Source organism: Oncorhynchus masou, chromosome 31 (assembly GCF_036934945.1).
Source record: "Oncorhynchus masou masou isolate Uvic2021 chromosome 31, UVic_Omas_1.1, whole genome shotgun sequence".
NCBI classification, from domain to species: Eukaryota; Metazoa; Chordata; class Actinopteri; order Salmoniformes; family Salmonidae; genus Oncorhynchus; species Oncorhynchus masou.
Window position 1 is genome coordinate 11,706,599 of NC_088242.1, and position 18,464 is coordinate 11,725,062.

Consider the following 18,464-nt stretch of genomic DNA (forward strand, 5'->3'; position numbering starts at 1 on the left):
CACGTAACAGGGTTGACCTTAAAATGAGGGACAGATGTAAAATTAATCACTGTGACAGTGCAAGGGGTTTTACACCGTCTAGGCTGTTAGGCATAGGTAATGACTCATAGGTAATGACTCATAGGTAATGACTCATAGGCAATGACTCATAGGCACAATGACTCATAGGTAATGACTCATAGGTAATGACTCATAGGCAATGACTCATAGGCACAATGACTCATAGGTAATGACTCATTGGTAATGACTCATAGGTAATGACTCATAGGCACAATGACTCATAGGTAATGACTCATAGGCAATGACTCATAGGCAATGACTCATAGGTAATGACTCATAGGCACAATGACTCATAGGTAATGACTCATAGGCAATGACTCATAGGCAATGACTCATAGGTAATGACTCATAGGCACAATGACTCATAGGCAATGACTCATAGGCAATGACTCATAGGCAATGACTCATAGGCAATGACTCATAGGTAATGACTCATAGGCACAATGACTCATAGGTAATGACTCATAGGCAATGACTCATAGGTAATGACTCATAGGCAATGACTCATAGGCAATGACTCATAGGTAATGACTCATAGGTAATGACTCATAGGCAATGACTCATAGGCACAATGACTCATAGGCAATGACTCATAGGCAATGACTCATAGGTAATGACTCATAGGCAATGACTCATAGGCAATGACTCATAGGTAATGACTCATAGGCACAATGACTCATAGGCAATGACTCATAGGCACAATGACTCATAGGCAATGACTCATAGGTAATGACTCACAGGCACAATGACTCATAGGCAATGACTCATAGGCAATGACTCATAGGCAATGACTCACAGGCACAATGACTCATAGGCAATGACTCATAGGCAATGACTCATAGGCAATGACTCATAGGCAATGACTCATAGGCAATGACTCATAGGCAATGACTCACAGGCACAATGACTCATAGGCAATGACTCATAGGCAATGACTCATAGGCAATGACTCACAGGCACAATGACTCATAGGCAATGACTCATAGGCAATGACTCATAGGCACAATGACTCATAGGCAATGACTCATAGGCACAATGACTCATAGGCAATGACTCATAGGCACAATGACTCATAGGCAATGACTCATAGGCAATGACTCATAGGCAATGACTCATAGGCAATGACTCATAGGCAATGACTCATAGGCAATGACTCATAGGCAATGACTCATAGGCAATGACTCATAGGCAATGACTCACAGGCACAATGACTCATAGGCAATGACTCATAGGCAATGACTCATAGGCACAATGACTCATAGGCAATGACTCATAGGCACAATGACTCATAGGCACAATGACTCATAGGCACAATGACTCATAGGTAATGACTCATAGGCACAATGACTCATAGGTAATGACTCATAGGCACAATGACTCATAGGCAATGACTCATAGGCAATGACTCATAGGCAATGACTCATAGGCAATGACTCACAGGCAATGACTCACAGGCAATGACTCACAGGCAATGACTCATAGGTAAAGGCCCAGGAGACAGGAACGCAGCGCAAACAGAGGCTTTTATGAAGAAAATGAAAATGGCATCCTGGCTCTTGCAGAGCTCTACAGGGTCAGACTTTAACATAAAGTCTACAGGACAAGCAAAAGCTTAAGCGCTGCAAATCAATGCTCTCCAGAATGCTCTCCAGAATGCTCTCCCCACAGAGTCAGAGCGGCACACCTTTAAGTCTTTAGGCAGTCAATTAGAGGGCTGCCCCACCCTCGTTAACGGAACAGTGCTGGAGAGTGCATTCCACATGCTGGCTCGGCTTGGCTCTTCTGCCCCACAATCTCTACTAACATTAAATAAATAATCATCTTCAGAAAGGAATTTGTTAAAGCAACAAAAAAAACGAAGACTTTACAATGAAGGTGAAACATTTTTGAGGGGGATTAAGTGGGTTAAAATGTTCCTTGAAGTAACGCAGGGTTGACAGAGGGACATGTGAAAATCCTGCATTGTGTCACTTTAGCAAGCCTTTATTCATGTAAACAACGTGATTTATTGAATTCTCCATGTGGTCTATATTAAAGGCCACCACATACCTGGCTTTTACAATGCAATATTTGCTCACAGTTTCTACTTAAAATATCAAAGGGACGCAAATGGCACTCTTCGTGGAACGACCCTACTACACAGGCACTCTTCGTGGAACAACCCTTCTACACAGGCACTCTTCGTGGAACGACCCTACTACACAGGCACTCTTCGTGGAACGACCCTACTACACAGGCACTCTTCGTGGAACAACCCTTCTACACAGGCACTCTTCGTGGAACGACCCAACTACACATGCACTCTTCGTGGAACGACCCTACTATATATGCACCTCTGAATCCTGCTCGTCTGACACAGCGACTGAGAAGTTCTGTTCTTTTGGTTCCATGGGTAGCTCCTGAGAGAGAGAGACAAAAAAAAGAGGGAGAAAGAAAGAGGGGGGGGGGTTATTCTCCATGTCAGAGATTTCAACAAGCCACTTCTCTAGGTGTTCCCTCACTCTCTCCACCCCTGTTCTCCCTTCTCTCCCCCGTCTCACTTCCCCATCCTGCTGTGAGGGTCCCCGGCTCTCCATGGGTGCATCCTGGTTCTCCTCCCCCTCTGCTTCTCCCCCCTCCTCCCCCTCTACCTCCCCCTCCGGCCCAGCCAGGTAGGAGCCAGACATGGAAGACAGGGTGTCAGTGCTGATCTGAGAGTGATGGCTGTGGGACGAAGCCATGGACATGACTGACTGGGCCAGGCTACTGCTCACTTGGTCTGAGAGGGGGAGAGACAGAGAGAAGAAGAGACAATTAACAATGTATTATAATTTGACACATTTTCTATTGCCCACTAGCCACCCCCTAGCAGGGCCTGCCAGCCAGCCCCAGCAGAAGGCCCACCTTCAGGGGAGGTGATGGTGGAGGAGAAAGGTGTCCCAGTACAGGAGGACTGGTCGATGGCTCCAGACGAGGATAGAGTCAGATTCTCACTCTCTGGAGTTACACCAGTCTGGAACAGAGAGCAGACAGAATAAGGTCAAACACACACACACCGGAGACAGACAGACACCAACAGTCACGCACACACTGTGTCACTGTACCTCCGGTTGTTGTTTCCGGCGGCAGGCCTGAACTTCTGATTCGCTGCGTTCTGACTTCTCGTCCTCCTCCTCGGGCAGCACCGAGGAATTCTGGGAGAGAGACCTGATACATCCCATAATGTAGCAGTCAGAATCATAAACGCCACAACAAACACTCACAACACTACCTTTGTCCTGAAAGAAATATATTATATTAGCTAAACCTTTAACAGTCCTAGGAAATGAATTCATATTCAAATATACAGTATGTTTGTATGCATCCCAAATGGCACTCTATTCCCCAGGTAGTGCACTACTTTTGACCAGGGCCCATAGGGTAGTGGTCAAAAGTCGCGCATTATTTAGGGAATTTGGTGTCATTTGGGACACAACCTGTGTCTTCAAGTGTATGCTCCTCTCACTTGGAGCCGCTCTTCTTCAGTTTGAGTCCCTGGCTGGAGTTGGAGTGGTCCAGGGGGGACATGGAGCGTGCCGGGGCTGGGTGGGGCTCACTGCTATAGTGGGGCAGGGTCCCTGAGACGTGGCCCCCAGAGAGTTCCTGCAGAGGGGGAGCCGAGGGAGACACGCTCAGGGGCCCGTTCAGAGCCTCCAGGAGAGACACAGCCTCATAACCTGGGGGGATGTGGTCTGACGCCTGGGGTGAACGAAAAACGGAGATGAGTTGTCATGTTGCTATGCGCTGTATTTAAAAAGAAAAAAAGCTGTGTATGTATATATATCATACCGAGTGTTCCTCTGAGTCGGAGGTCTGGGAGGTGATAACGGGGTTAAACCCGGCAGGAGAGAGAGGACTCAGCTTCTTCCTCATGGCTCGGATCTGCAGTAGGGCCCGGAACGCTAAGGACGCATTATAACATCACTAAAACGCCCACATCTGTAGAATTCCATTTTTTCGAGTTGAAAGGTGGCCAGAGCTTACCCATGATGCTGCACAACAATGTAAGTCAATAAGTAATTGTTTTAGTCAAAGTATGATATAATTTGGGCTTGAAGTGACAAAAACTGCACGCTTTGTGCAAATTCGTGCCAATTACATTTATTTTACTATGAAATTACCACAAAAGTATTTTTTGCCTAAGTTTGTTTCAGTGCTGGGTTTTATTTGAATGGTTCCACCCACCAATATGGCATTGTTTATTAATCAGAAACACCTACAACATTTGTGAGTCGCGGTGAAACAGTTTTTGCACCTCCCCTTTTTTTTTACCAGAAAATGATCATAATGCATTGGTTATTTTGTCAAAAAAATATGACCATATTATAGATAGTAAAATTGCATGATATGATTGCACTTTGGAACCCCGACTCCCCTTGTCGCCCGAAGATAAATGGTTTTGCAATGCCTGAGGCCCCGGGTGTGCGGGGTTTGCTCCTTTTTGACCATTCAGTTGATCCTAAAGAGAAATCTCCACCCACCCGGGGCACCGGGCCATGCAAAACAAATTCGCCCATTGCTTTAATATTTAGGCTCTCCATATTACTGGAGCTCATATTCTTTCTATTTCTATGGTAGGTTCACAGACGCAGTTTAGATAATGCATTAATATATAGCTGTGCAGTTTAGATAATGCATTGATATATAGCTGTGCAGTTTAGATAATGCATTGATATATAGCTGTGCAGTTTAGATAATGCATTAATATATAGCTGTGCAGTTTAGATAATGCAGTAATATATAGCTGTGCAGTTTAGATAATGCAGTAATATATAGCTGTGCCGTTTAGATAATGCAGTAATATATAGCTGTGCCGTTTAGATAATGCAGTAATATATAGCTGTGCCGTTTAGATAATGCAGTAATCTACAGCTGTGCCGTTTAGATAATGCAGTAATATACAGCTGTGCCGTTTAGATAATGCATTAATATACAGCTGTGCCGTTTAGATAATGCATTAATATACAGCTGTGCAGTTTAGATAATGCATTAATATACAGCTGTGCCGTTTAGATAATGCATTAATATACAGCTGTGCCGTTTAGATAATGCATTAATATACAGCTGTGCCGTTTAGATAATGCATTAATATACAGCTGTGCAGTTTAGATAATGCATTAATATACAGCTGTGCAGTTTAGATAATGCATTAATATATAGCTGTGCAGTTTAGATAATGCATTAATATATAGCTGTGCAGTTTAGATAATGCATTAATATATAGCTGTGCAGTTTAGATAATGCATTAATATATAGCTGTGCAGTTTAGATAATGCATTAATATATAGCTGTGCAGTTTAGATAATGCATTAATATATAGCTGTGCAGTTTAGATAATGCATTAATATATAGCTGTGCAGTTTAGATAATGAATTAATATACAGCTGTGCAGTTTAGATAATGCTTTCATATATAGCTGTGCAGTTTAGATAATGCATTAATATATAGCTGCGCAGTTTAGATAATGCATTAATATATAGCTGTGCAGTTTAGATAATGCATTAATTTACAGCTGTGCAGTTTAGATAATGCTTTCATATCTAGCTGTGCAGTTTAGATAATGCATTGATATTTAGCGAGGTAGCTAAAATGCTAACAGAGAGAACAAAGAGCTATTTGATCCTATCCGTGTGCATGTCCAAACACTAATGACATCTGGAATCCGACACAGTTTCATGGAATTATCAAACAGTAAGAGCTGTGACTGACCTCGACAGGTCGGCTGCTAGTCTCTTTCTGAAATAATCATTTTCACCTGACTTACAGTGTGCCCGTCTAAACTGAAATGGTGCTCACATAACTTTCATTAGCTAGCAAAGGTTAGCATGCTAGTTAGTTACACTGACAGCTGAAAGTCAATGCCTTACTGGTTGTTATTTCTCTGCTACACGTGAAAATCACAACATTTTCCACCCTCCAATTCCTGAACATGTATTAACAGTCTTTGAGGTGTAACCTAAACGAGAATTTCAGCTCTAGGATGGGAATTACTCGAAATGGGTGCAGCAACTTCCTCTGAGGTGGGCCTTTAAGTATTGATGTGGTGGTCTTATGCATACCAGAGTATGGCTTACGAAAGTCTTCTGCAGCATTATAGACTCACATAGTCTGCAGATGGGGTAACAGTTAGGCTAATAGTCCCTGTGCCCAAGAACACTAAGGTAACCTGCCTAAATGACTACCGACCCGTAGCAATCACGTCTGCCATGAAGTGCTTTGAAAGGCTAGTCATGGCTCACATCAACACCATTATCCCAGAAACCCTAGACCCACTCCAATTTGCATACCGCCCAAACAGATCCACAGATGATGCAATCTCTATTGCACTCCACACTGCCCTTTCCCACCTGAACAAAAGGAACACCTACGTGAGAATGCTATTAATTGACTACAGCTCAGCGTTCAACACCATAGTGCCCTCAAAGCTCATCACTAAGCTACGGACCCTGGGACTAAACACCTCCCTCTGCAACTGGATCCTGGACTTCCTGACGGGCTGCCCCCAGGTGGTGAGGGTAGGTAACAGCACATCTGCCACGCTGATCCTCAACTCGGGTTCCCCTCAGGGATGCGTGCTCAGTCCCCTCCTGTACTCCTTGTTCACCCATGACTGCATGGCCAAACACGATTCCAACACCATCATTAAGTCTGCCGACGACACAACAGTGGTATGGCCTGATCACCGACAACGATGAGACAGCCGATAGGCAGGAGGTCAGAGCACTGCCAGGACAACAACCTCTCCCTCAACATGAGCAAGACAAAGAAGCTGATCGTGGACTACAGGAAAAGGAGGACCGAACACTCCCCCATTCATATCAACGGGGCCGTAGTGGAGCAGGTTGAGAGCTTCAAGTTCCTTGGTGTCCACATCACCAACAAACTTTCATGGTCCAAACAGTCATGAAGAGGGCACGACAAAGCCTATTCCCCCTCAGGAGAAAAGATTTGGCATGGGTCCTCAAATCCTCAAAAAGTTCTACAGCCGAACCAGAGAGCATCCTGGTTGCATCACTGGCTGGTATGGTAACTGCTCGGCCTCCAACCGCAAGGCAGTACAGAGGGTAGTGCGAACGGCCCAGTACATCACTGGAGCCAAGCTTCCTGCCATCCAGGACCTCTATACCAGGCCGTGTCAGAGGAAGGCCCAAGAATTTGCCAAAGACTCCAGCCACCCCAGTCATAGACTATTCTCTCTGCTACCGCATGGCAAGCGGTACCGGAGCGCCAAGTCTAGGTTCAAAAGGCTTCTTAAGCAGCTTTCACCCCCAAGCCATTAGACTCCTGAACAGCTAATCGAACTATTTGCATTGTCCCCGCCCCTCGTTTACGCTGCTGCTCCTCTCTGTTTAGTATCTATGTATAGTCACTTTAACTCTACCTACATGTACATATTGCCTCATTTACCTCGACTAACGTGTCCCCCCACACATTGACTCTGTACCGGTACCCGCTGTATATAGCCTCCACATTGACTCTGTACCAGTACCCCCTGTATATAGCCTCCACATTGACTCTGTACTGGTACCCCCTGTATACAGCCTCCACATTGACTCTGTACCGTAATACCCTGTATTTAGCCTCCACATTGACTCTGTACCATAATACCCTGTATATAGCCTCCACATTGACTCTGTACCGTAATACCCTGTATATAGCCTCCACATTGACTCTGTACCGTAATACCCTGTATATAGCCTCCACATTGACTCTGTACCGTAATACCCTGCATATAGCCTCCACATTGACTCTGTACCGTAATACCCTGTATATAGCCTCCACATTGACTCTGTACCGTAATACCCTGTATATAGCCTTGCTACGGTTATCTTACTGCTGCTCTTTAACCATTTGTTATTTTTTACTTAACACTTATTTTTCTTAAAACTGCATTGTTGGTTAAGGGCTTGTAAGTAAGAATGTCACTGTAAGGTCTACACCTGTCGTATTTGGCGCATGTAACAAATAAAATGTGATTTGATTTAACTGAGAATGTATTAGATGTATTTGCTATGAAGCTCACAAATGCCGTCGTATGGCTTACAAAGGTCTTTTGTAGCATTACAGACATTATAGACTCACGCAGTCTGCATATGGGGCAGCAGTTGGCCTGGTAGCGGAGAGTGTCGGCGCAGGCATTACAGAGACACAGGTGTCTGCAGGGCAGGATAAGTGTGTCACGGACGTCTGACAGACACACCACACACTCCGCACTGTTATCACTGATCTCATCATCCGCAACCTGGTGACAACATCATCAATCAATCAATTAATACATCACCACATCGTTACATTCCGAGAGCAGTATGGTAGCTTGGTCAAACACAGTAAAAATGAGATTCACTGTCCATATACTCTAACCCAGTGTGTTTAGGGCATGGACTACTGCACACAATGCTTTTTGTTCAAAACATTCAAAATGACTCTCTGTAGAACTGGTTAGAGCAATGGTTCCCAACTCCAGTCCCTCCAACATAGTTTTATTGTAGCCCCGGACAACAACAAAAACCACCTGATTCAACTTGGCAACTAATCATCATGCCCTCAATGAGTTAAATCAGGTGTTCACTAGTCCATGTCCTAAACAACCAAATTCTCAACTTGGTACCTTTGATTCTTGGCTGTTGTACTTGTTCTCGATGCCGTAGATCTCCTGAAGAAGGTAACTCACCCCATCCACCTGGAGAAGAAACATGTTGGGGATGAGAGAGAGAAGGTTTCACTATATAACATACCAGGAAGGATGGTGAAAGAGGGAGAGAGGGTTTGGAGGAGAAGGGAGAGGCAATAACAGGCAGGAAAGAGAGGAGGCAAGATAGAATACAGAGTGAGAAGACAGAGAGAAGAGAAAAGACAGAGAGAGAGAGAAGAGAGAAGAGAGTGAGCGAGAGAGAAGAGAGAGAAGAGTGAGAGAGAGAAGAGAGAGAGAGAAGAGAGAGAAGAGAGAGAAGAGAGAGAAGAGAGAGAGAAGAGAGTGAGAGTGAGAAGAGAGAAGAGTGAGAGAGAGAAGAGAGAAGAGTGAGAAGAGAGTGAGAAGAGAGTGAGAAGAGTGAGAGAAGAGTGAGAGAAGAGTGAGAGAAGAGTGAGAGAAGAGTGAGAGAAGAGTGAGAGAAGAGTGAGAGAAGAGTGAGAGAAGAGTGAGAGAGAGAAGAGAGTGAGAGAGAGAAGAGAGAGAGAGGAGAGAAGAGAGTGAGAAGAGAGTGAGAGAGAGAAGAGAGAGGAGAGAGAAGAGAGAGAAGAGAGTGAGAAGAGTGAGAGAAGAGAGTGAGAAGAGAGTGAGAAGAGTGAGAAGAGTGAGAGAAGAGTGAGAGAGAGAGAAGAGTGTGAGAGAGGAGAGAGAGAAGAGAGTGAGAGAGAGAAGAGAGAGAGAGGAGAGAAGAGAGTGAGAAGAGAGTGAGAGAGAGAAGAGAGAGGAGAGAAGAGAGAGAAGAGAGTGAGAGAGAGAAGAGAGAGAGAGAGAGAGAAGAGAGAGGAGAGAGTGAGAGAGAGAAGAGAGAGGAGAGAGAAGAGAGTGAGAGAGATAATACAAAGAGAAGAGAGTGAGAGAGAGGAAAAGGACCTGGTGGAAACAGACTCACCACTTGTTTCTGTTTCAGAGGTTTGACACAGTAGCTCCCATCCATGTGCTGTGGAACAAACAGTAGATACTTAGCTGACGCTTACAACAATCCAATCCCACTGGACACAGACTGCATTTCAACATCTGGCTTTTACATTTACATTTGGTTGAGTTGACAACCAAAGTGAATTCAATGTGAAATCAACAAACATTTGAAGCATGTCAATGGATTGAGCTTAAAAGTTGGATGACTGAAAATGATGATGACTGAAATCAGTTTTCCAACTTGATTCAATGTTATTATATAGACTTTTTGTGTTTGAAATGATGTGGAAACAACGTTGATTCAACCAGTTTGTGCCCAGTGGGATACTTTTAAGAGTCAAACATTTCAAAACATTTCAGACAAACATTAAGATACCTAATGAGTCAAAGTTAACATACTTCAACACGTTGTAAATGTAACACTTCACTTACGATCCTACAGCACATCAGACTTAAAGCTCCTTACCTTCTCAAAGGTGGCCAGGAGGACATGGGAGTGACCCATGTGATCTTCCCCCTCGTCTACTGTCGCTTGAACGACCATGGGAAACACATCCTTATCCATGTCAAACAGCAACTAGAAAGAGGGATAGAGAGAGAGAGAGGGGGTGGAGAAAAAGAGAGAGAGAGAGAGAGAGAGAGAGAGAGAGGGTGGAGGAAAAGAGAGAGAGAGAGAGAGACAGAGAGAGAGACAGAGACAGAGAGAGAGGGTGGAGGAAAAGAGAGAGAGAGAGAGAGAGAGAGAGAGAGAGAGACAGAGAGAGAGACAGAGACAGAGAGAGAGGGTGGAGGAAAAGAGAGAGAGCGAGACACAGAGGGGTTGGTGTAAAAGAGAGAAAAGAGGGTGAGAAAGAGAGGTTATACACTGAAAACACGCATACTTCGTTAGTAATAAGCATAAACACACACACAGACCGTACCTCCTCATCGGCCCACTCTGACAGATTGATGGAGTGGGAGGGCAGACAGAACTGCTGACAGACTCCTCTCTTAAAGTGCACTGTCTCTGACTGGAGAGAGCTGTCCTGGGGAATGTAGCTATAGGAGAGATGCAGAGAGTTAAGAGAGATAAACATGTACACGCACGCACGCACACGCACACACACACACACACACACACGCACACACACTTACATAGGCACTCCGTTGTGGAACTCCTCTATAGCTTGATAGTAGATGGTGATGGCCACCTGTGTGTCAGCGTCGAAGGTGAACTCTATGTTGTAACAGGCTTTGCTTTTCCCTGCCACATCTTCCCCTGGCAGTTTCAGGTCCTCACTACACCTGGCAGCATGCAGAAACACAGGTAGCGTCACCTACACACCATTCCAATAATGTAATTACAGTATAGGGAGTAAACTCGGCAACCCACAACCAAAGCTTGTGAAAGCCTCCGGCCAGCTATTTGGTTCTGGGGGGAGAAGTTGAGATGTTGGACTAGTGCAATAAAACAGACTACAGATGTAGGATTTTAATTTGAGCCGGTTTGAGACAGGATGGAAAGAATCCTAAAGAATTATGAATTATTATGTGGATTATAGTTAATGGATCTTTTTTGTAGGGGTTGATACATTTTCCTTTGAGAAAATCAAGTCTAACATTTTAAAAGTGGAAATTACAAACTTTGGAAGCCTTTTAAACCTCAAACACACTACAAGTTTCCTACTGTGCGGTAAAATTCTCAGTAACAAAAGGGTGATGCAATTAAGATCTTACATCTGTAAGCATAAGTAAAATAATAATGAAGGGGATATAAACTAGAAGTAAATTGTGTGAGATACTCACCGTACGAGCCTCAGTGTATCTTTACGGATGTTTATAAGGCTTCGTAGCGTCTTTACTGGCTCCTGAGGAGGCGGGGCCGCATAGGGAAACTGTAAAGGAACCAATCACAAAAGGTCACATCAATAACAATGACAAAAGCGTCACATGATCTGATCAACTAATCACCAAGCCCTTGATCAGTTGAATCAGGTGGGTTAGTGCTAAGCATTGTCCTGGATACTTCACCCACTTAAAACAATAGATACATTTCCTTTCCCCACTTTTATTACTGGACTTTGCACAATCTGAGTGTCTTTCCCCGGTGTACTGTGTTTTTGTTGCTGACTGTGTAAGAAGAGAGTTGAGTGGGTCAAAAATACAAAATGTCCAACGCTTAACTATTTAACTGACATTATGATGTTTGTGTAAAGTAACTAAAGTTTGGGAGGAAAGACGACACCTGTAACAAATTAAATCTCCTCCCCTCTCAACAATCAATCTCCTCCCCTCTCAACAATCAATCTCCTCCCCTCTCAACAATCAATCTCCTCCCCACTCAACAATCAATCTCCTCACCAGTCAACAGTGATCTGTTGTTGTATTTCTCATCCCTCCACCAACCATCATCCTCCACCAACCATCATCCTCCACCAACCATCATCCTCCACCAACCATCATCCTCCACCAACCATCATCCTCCACCAAACATCAACCTCCACCAACCATCAACCTCCACCAACCATCAACCTCCACCAACCATCAACCTCCACCAACCATCATCCTCCACCAACCATCATCCTCCACCAACCATCATCCTCCACCAACCATCATCCTCCACCAACCATCATCCTCCACCAACCATCATCCTCCACCAACCATCAACCTCCACCAACCATCAACCTCCACCAACCACCATCCTCCACCAACCATCATCCTCCACCAACCATCATCCTCCACCAACCATCATCCTCCACCAACCATCATCCTCCACCAACCTCCACCAACCATCAACCTCCACCAACCTCCACCAACCATCAACCTCCACCAACCATCAACCTCCATCAACCTCCACCAACCATCATCCTCCACCAACCATCAACCTCCACAAACCATCAACCTCCACAAACCATCAACCTCCACAAACCATCAACCTCCACAAACCATCAACCTCCACAAACCATCAACCTCCACAAACCATCAACCTCCACAAACCATCAACCTCCACAAACCATCAACCTCCACCAACCATCAACCTCCACCAACCATCAACCTCCACCAACCATCAACCTCCACCAACCATCAACCTCCACCAACCATCAACCTCCACCAACCATCAACCTCCACCAACCATCAAACTCCACCAACCATCAACCTCCACCAACCATCAACATCCACCAACCATCATCCTCCACCAACCATCAACCTCCACCAACCATCAACCTCCACCAACCACCATCCTCCACCAACCATCATCCTCCACCAACCATCATCCTCCACCAACCATCATCCTCCACCAACCATCATCCTCCACCAACCTCCACCAACCATCAACCTCCACCAACCATCAACCTCCATCAACCTCCACCAACCATCATCCTCCACCAACCATCAACCTCCACCAACCATCATCCTCCACCAACCATCATCCTCCACCAACCATCATCCTCCACCAACCATCAACCTCCACCAACCATCATCCTCCACCAACCACCATCCTCCACCAACCATCATCCTCCACCAACCATCATCCTCCACCAACCATCATCCTCCACCAACCATCAACCTCCACCAACCACCATCCTCCACCAACCATCATCCTCCACCAAACATCAACCTCCATCAACCTCCACCAACCATCATCCTCCACAAACCATCAACCTCCACAAACCATCAACCTCCACAAACCATCAACCTCCACAAACCATCAACCTCCACAAACCATCAACCTCCACCAACCATCATCCTCCACCAACCATCATCCTCCACCAACCATCATCCTCCACCAACCATCATCCTCCACCAACCATCATCCCTCCACCAACCATCATCCTCCACCAACCATCATCCTCCACCAACCATCATCCCTCCACCAACCATCATCCTCCACCAACCATCATCCTCCACCAACCATCATCCTCCACCAACCATCATCCTCCACCAAACATCAACCTCCACCAACCATCAACCTCCACCAACCATCAACCTCCACCAACCATCAACCTCCACCAACCATCATCCTCCACCAACCATCATCCTCCACCAACCATCATCCTCCACCAACCATCATCCTCCACCAACCATCATCCTCCACCAACCATCATCCTCCACCAACCATCAACCTCCACCAACCATCAACCTCCACCAACCATCATCCTCCACCAACCATCATCCTCCACCAACCATCATCCTCCACCAACCTCCACCAACCATCAACCTCCACCAACCTCCACCAACCATCAACCTCCACCAACCATCAACCTCCATCAACCTCCACCAACCATCATCCTCCACCAACCATCAACCTCCACAAACCATCAACCTCCACAAACCATCAACCTCCACAAACCATCAACCTCCACCAACCATCAACCTCCACCAACCATCAACCTCCACCAACCATCAACCTCCACCAACCATCAACCTCCACCAACCATCAACCTCCACCAACCATCAACCTCCACCAACCATCAACCTCCACCAACCATCAAACTCCACCAACCATCAAACTCCACCAACCATCAACCTCCACCAACCATCAACATCCACCAACCATCATCCTCCACCAACCATCAACCTCCACCAACCATCAACCTCCACCAACCACCATCCTCCACCAACCATCATCCTCCACCAACCATCATCCTCCACCAACCATCATCCTCCACCAACCATCATCCTCCACCAACCTCCACCAACCATCAACCTCCACCAACCTCCACCAACCATCAACCTCCACCAACCATCAACCTCCATCAACCATCAACCTCCATCAACCTCCACCAACCATCATCCTCCACCAACCATCAACCTCCACCAACCATCATCCTCCACCAACCATCATCCTCCACCAACCATCATCCTCCACCAACCATCATCCTCCACCAACCATCATCCTCCACCAACCATCATCCTCCACCAACCATCAACCTCCACCAACCATCATCCTCCACCAACCACCATCCTCCACCAACCATCATCCTCCACCAACCATCATCCTCCACCAACCATCATCCTCCACCAACCTCCACCAACCATCAACCTCCACCAACCTCCACCAACCATCAACCTCCATCAACCTCCACCAACCATCATCCTCCACCAACCATCATCCTCCACCAACCATCATCCTCCACCAACCATCATCCTCCACCAACCATCAACCTCCACCAACCATCAACCTCCACCAACCATCAACCTCCACCAACCATCAAGCGCCACCAAACATCCTGAGCCATCAAGCCATCAACCATCCCGAACCATCACGATGCTTCAACCATCCCGAACCATCACTTAAATCATCAAGTTTTCCTCTTCGTCTTACAACACCATCTCTGACGGCACCTTTCATGACTCTTCCATTCTACAACCATCTAACAATCATCCAACCTCATTCCGAGCTCAAATTAATTCTGAATATAACATTATTCTACATTCATACATTGTAACCTTTTCCTGCATTAAACCATCTCAAATGCATTATGTTGAAGGTGTGGTTTATACTTCTTTATTCATCCTGGCACGGTCAGGCTGATAACGTGCCATTTTAGAAAACAGGTTTAGTGACCTTGATCTGCGGTTGTTTCCTTATTTTAGACGAATGCACTTTTTGTAAGTCATTCTGGATAAGTGTCTGCTAAATGACTGAATGTACTGTAAAATGTGTATAGAAGAACCTCTATGGAACATGCCATCCAGTAGGGAGGGAGGATGTGGTTGGATATCTCTACACCGCTCTTGTGGGGGGAGATGTGTGTGTGTGTGTGTGTGTGTGTGTGTGTGTGTGTGTGTGTGTGTGTGTGTGTGGTTTCCAGGAAAGGGTCCTTCTGTTAAAATACGGAATACCGACACATTAAAAAAAACACACTCCAGTAAGAGTTCTGCTATGAGATCTGAACATGCAAGCACACACACACACACACACACACACCCCTCTTTCTCTCTATAGTCTTAAAGTGACTCTGTTTTACAGGTAGGTTCGCAAAGCTACCAGTAATCTACCAAAGTTACCGGGAATCTTCAGTAATTATCAGAAAATGTGTGACAATCTATTATAAATTTGGTAATTTATACTTCAATAACTTTTTTTTTTAAAGTATGAATATATAGTACTATTTTTTTATGTACAGTTAAAGTCGGATGTTTACATACACTTAGGTTGGAGTCATTAAAACTTGTTTTTCAACCACTCCACAAATTTCTTTAACAAACTATAGTTACGGCATGTTGGTTAGGACGTCTACTTCCTGCATGACACAAGTCATTTTTCCAACAATTGTTTATAGAAAGATTGTTTCACTTATAATTCACAGTATCACTATTCCAGTGGGTCAGAAATGTACATAAACTAAGTTGACTGTGCCTTTAAACAGCTTGGAAAATCCCAAAAAATGTCATGGCTTTAGAAGCTTTGATAGGCTATTGACATAATTTGAGTCAGTTGGAGGTTTAACTATGGATATATTTCAAGGCCTACCTTCAAACTCAGTGCAGCTTTGCTTTACATCATTGGAAAATCAAATGTAATCAGCCAAGACCTCAGAAAAATAATTGTAGACCTCCACAAGTCTGGTTGATCCTTGGGAGCAATGTCCAAACACCTGAAGGTACCACGTTCATCTGTACAAACAATAGTACGCAAGTATAAACACCATGGGACCACGCAGCCGTCATACAGCTCAGGAAGGAGATGCGTTCTGTCTCCTAGAGATGAACCTACTTTGGTGGGAAAAGTGCAAATCAATTCCAGGACAACAGCAAAGGACCTTCAAATCAAATCAAAGTTTGTCACGTGTGCCGAATACATCAAGTGTAGACCTTACAGTGAAATGCTTACTTACAGGCTCTAACCAATAGTGCAAAAAAGGTGTTAGGTAAGAAAAGAAATAAAACAACAGTAAAAAGACAGGCTATATACAGTAGGGAGGCTATAAAAGTAGTGAGGCTATATACAGACACCAGTTAGTCAGGCTGATTGAGGTAGCATGTAGATATGGTTAAAGTGACTATGCATATATGATGAACAGAGAGTAGCAGTAGAGTATAAGAGGGGTTGGCGGGTGGTGGGACACAATGCAGATAGCCCGGTTAGCCAATGTGCGGGAGCACTGATTGGTCGGGCCAATTGAGGTAGTATGTAAAGTCGTGGCCAAAAGTTTTGAGAATGACACAAATATTAATTTTTCACAAAGTCTGCCGCCTCAATTTGTATGATGGCAATTTGCATATACTCCAGTATGTTATGAAGAGTGATCAGATGAATTGCAATGAATTGCAAAGTCCCTCTTTGCCATGCAAATGAACTGAACTGAATCCCCCCCAAAAAATTCCACTCCATTTCAGCCCTGCCACAAAAGGACCAGCTAACATCATGTCAGTGATTCTATCATTAACACTGCTATCTGAACAGCTAACCGATCGCTGCAGCTGTACATAGTCTATTGGTAAATAGCCCACCCAATTTGACCTACCTCATCCCCATACTGTTTTTATTTATTTACTTTTCTGCTCTTTTGCACACCAATATCTCTACCTGTACATGACCATCTGATCATTTATCACTCCAGTGTTAATCTGCAAAATTGGAATTATTCGCCTACCTCATGCCTTTTGCACACAATGTATATAGACTCCCCTTTTTTTCTACTGTGTTATTGACTTGTTAATTGTTTACTCCATGTGTAACTCTGTGTTGTCTGTTCACACTGCTATGCTTTATCTTGGCCAGGTCGCAGTTGCAAATGAGAACTTGTTCTCAACTAGCCTACCTGGTTAAATAAAGGTGAAATAAAATTTTAAAAACACAGGCATGAGTGTTGACGAGGACAAGGCTGGAGATCACTCTGTCATGCTGATTGAGTTTGAATAACAGACTGGAAGCTTCAAAAGGAGGGTGGTGCTTGGAATCATTGTTCTTCCTCTGTCAACCATGGTTACCTGCAAGGAAACACGTGCTGTCACCATTGCATTGCACAAAAAGTGCTTCAGAGGCAAGGATATTGCTGCCAGTATGATTGCACCTAAAATCAACCATTTATCAGATCATCAAGAACTTCAAGGAGAGTGGTTCAATTGTTGTGAAGAAGGCTTCAGGGCACCCAAGAAAGTCCAGCAAGAGCCAGGACTGTCTCCAGGACTGTCTCCTGTCTCCTGAATCTCCTAGTTGATTCAGCTGCGGGATCGGAGCACCACCAGTACAGAGCTTGCTCAGGAATGGCAGCAGGCAGGTGTGAGTGCATCTGCACGCACAGTGAGGCATAGACTTTTGGAGGATGGCCTGGTGTCAAGAAGGGCAGCAAAGAAACCACTTCTCTCCAGGAAAAACATCAGGGACAGATTGATATTCTGCAAAAGGTATAGGGATTGGACTGCTGAGGACTGGGGTAAAGTCATCTTCTCTGATGAATCCCCTTTCCGATTGTTTGGGGCATCCGGAAAAAAGCTTGTCCGGAGAAGACAAGGTGAGCGCTACCATCAGTCCTGTGTCATGCCAACAGTAAAGCCTCCTGAGACCATTCATGTGTGGGGTTTCTTCTCAGCCAGGGGAGTGGGCTCACTCAATTTTGCCTCAGAACACAGCCATTAATAAAGAATGGTACCAACACATCCTCCGAGAGCAACTTCTCCCAACCATCCAGGAACAGTTTGGTGATGAGCAATGCCTTTTCCAGCATGATGGAGCACCTTGCCATAAGGAAAAAGTGATAACTAAGTGGCTCGGGGAACAAAGCATCAATATTTTGGGTCCAAGGCCAGGAAACTCCCCAGACCTTAATCCCATTGAGAACTTGTGGTCAATCCT

The 18,464-nt window shown here is 45.0% G+C and overlaps 1 protein-coding gene across 7 annotated transcripts in view; it reads right to left on the reverse strand.

Moving 5' to 3' along the window:
- Positions 1–18,464, reverse strand: part of LOC135523415 (E3 ubiquitin ligase RNF157-like) — a 38,305-nt gene that overhangs the window by 12,922 nt on the left and 6,919 nt on the right. For 5 of the 7 annotated variants that reach the window (XM_064950066.1, XM_064950073.1, XM_064950070.1 and 2 more), the window contains exons 3-14: positions 11,468–11,556; positions 10,817–10,966; positions 10,603–10,720; positions 10,149–10,259; positions 9,657–9,704; positions 8,687–8,758; positions 8,161–8,320; positions 3,868–3,980; positions 3,545–3,777; positions 3,144–3,246; positions 2,944–3,052; positions 2,394–2,818 (exon numbers count right to left, since the gene is read on the reverse strand). In XM_064950066.1, the coding sequence (XP_064806138.1) occupies positions 2,394–2,818; positions 2,944–3,052; positions 3,144–3,246; positions 3,545–3,777; positions 3,868–3,980; positions 8,161–8,320; positions 8,687–8,758; positions 9,657–9,704; positions 10,149–10,259; positions 10,603–10,720; positions 10,817–10,966; positions 11,468–11,556 (1,731 nt within the window). The remainder of the gene's footprint in view (positions 1–2,393; positions 2,819–2,943; positions 3,053–3,143; positions 3,247–3,544; positions 3,778–3,867; positions 3,981–8,160; positions 8,321–8,686; positions 8,759–9,656; positions 9,705–10,148; positions 10,260–10,602; positions 10,721–10,816; positions 10,967–11,467; positions 11,557–18,464) is intronic. The other 2 variants (XM_064950071.1, XM_064950067.1) reach the window with 2 other exon arrangements.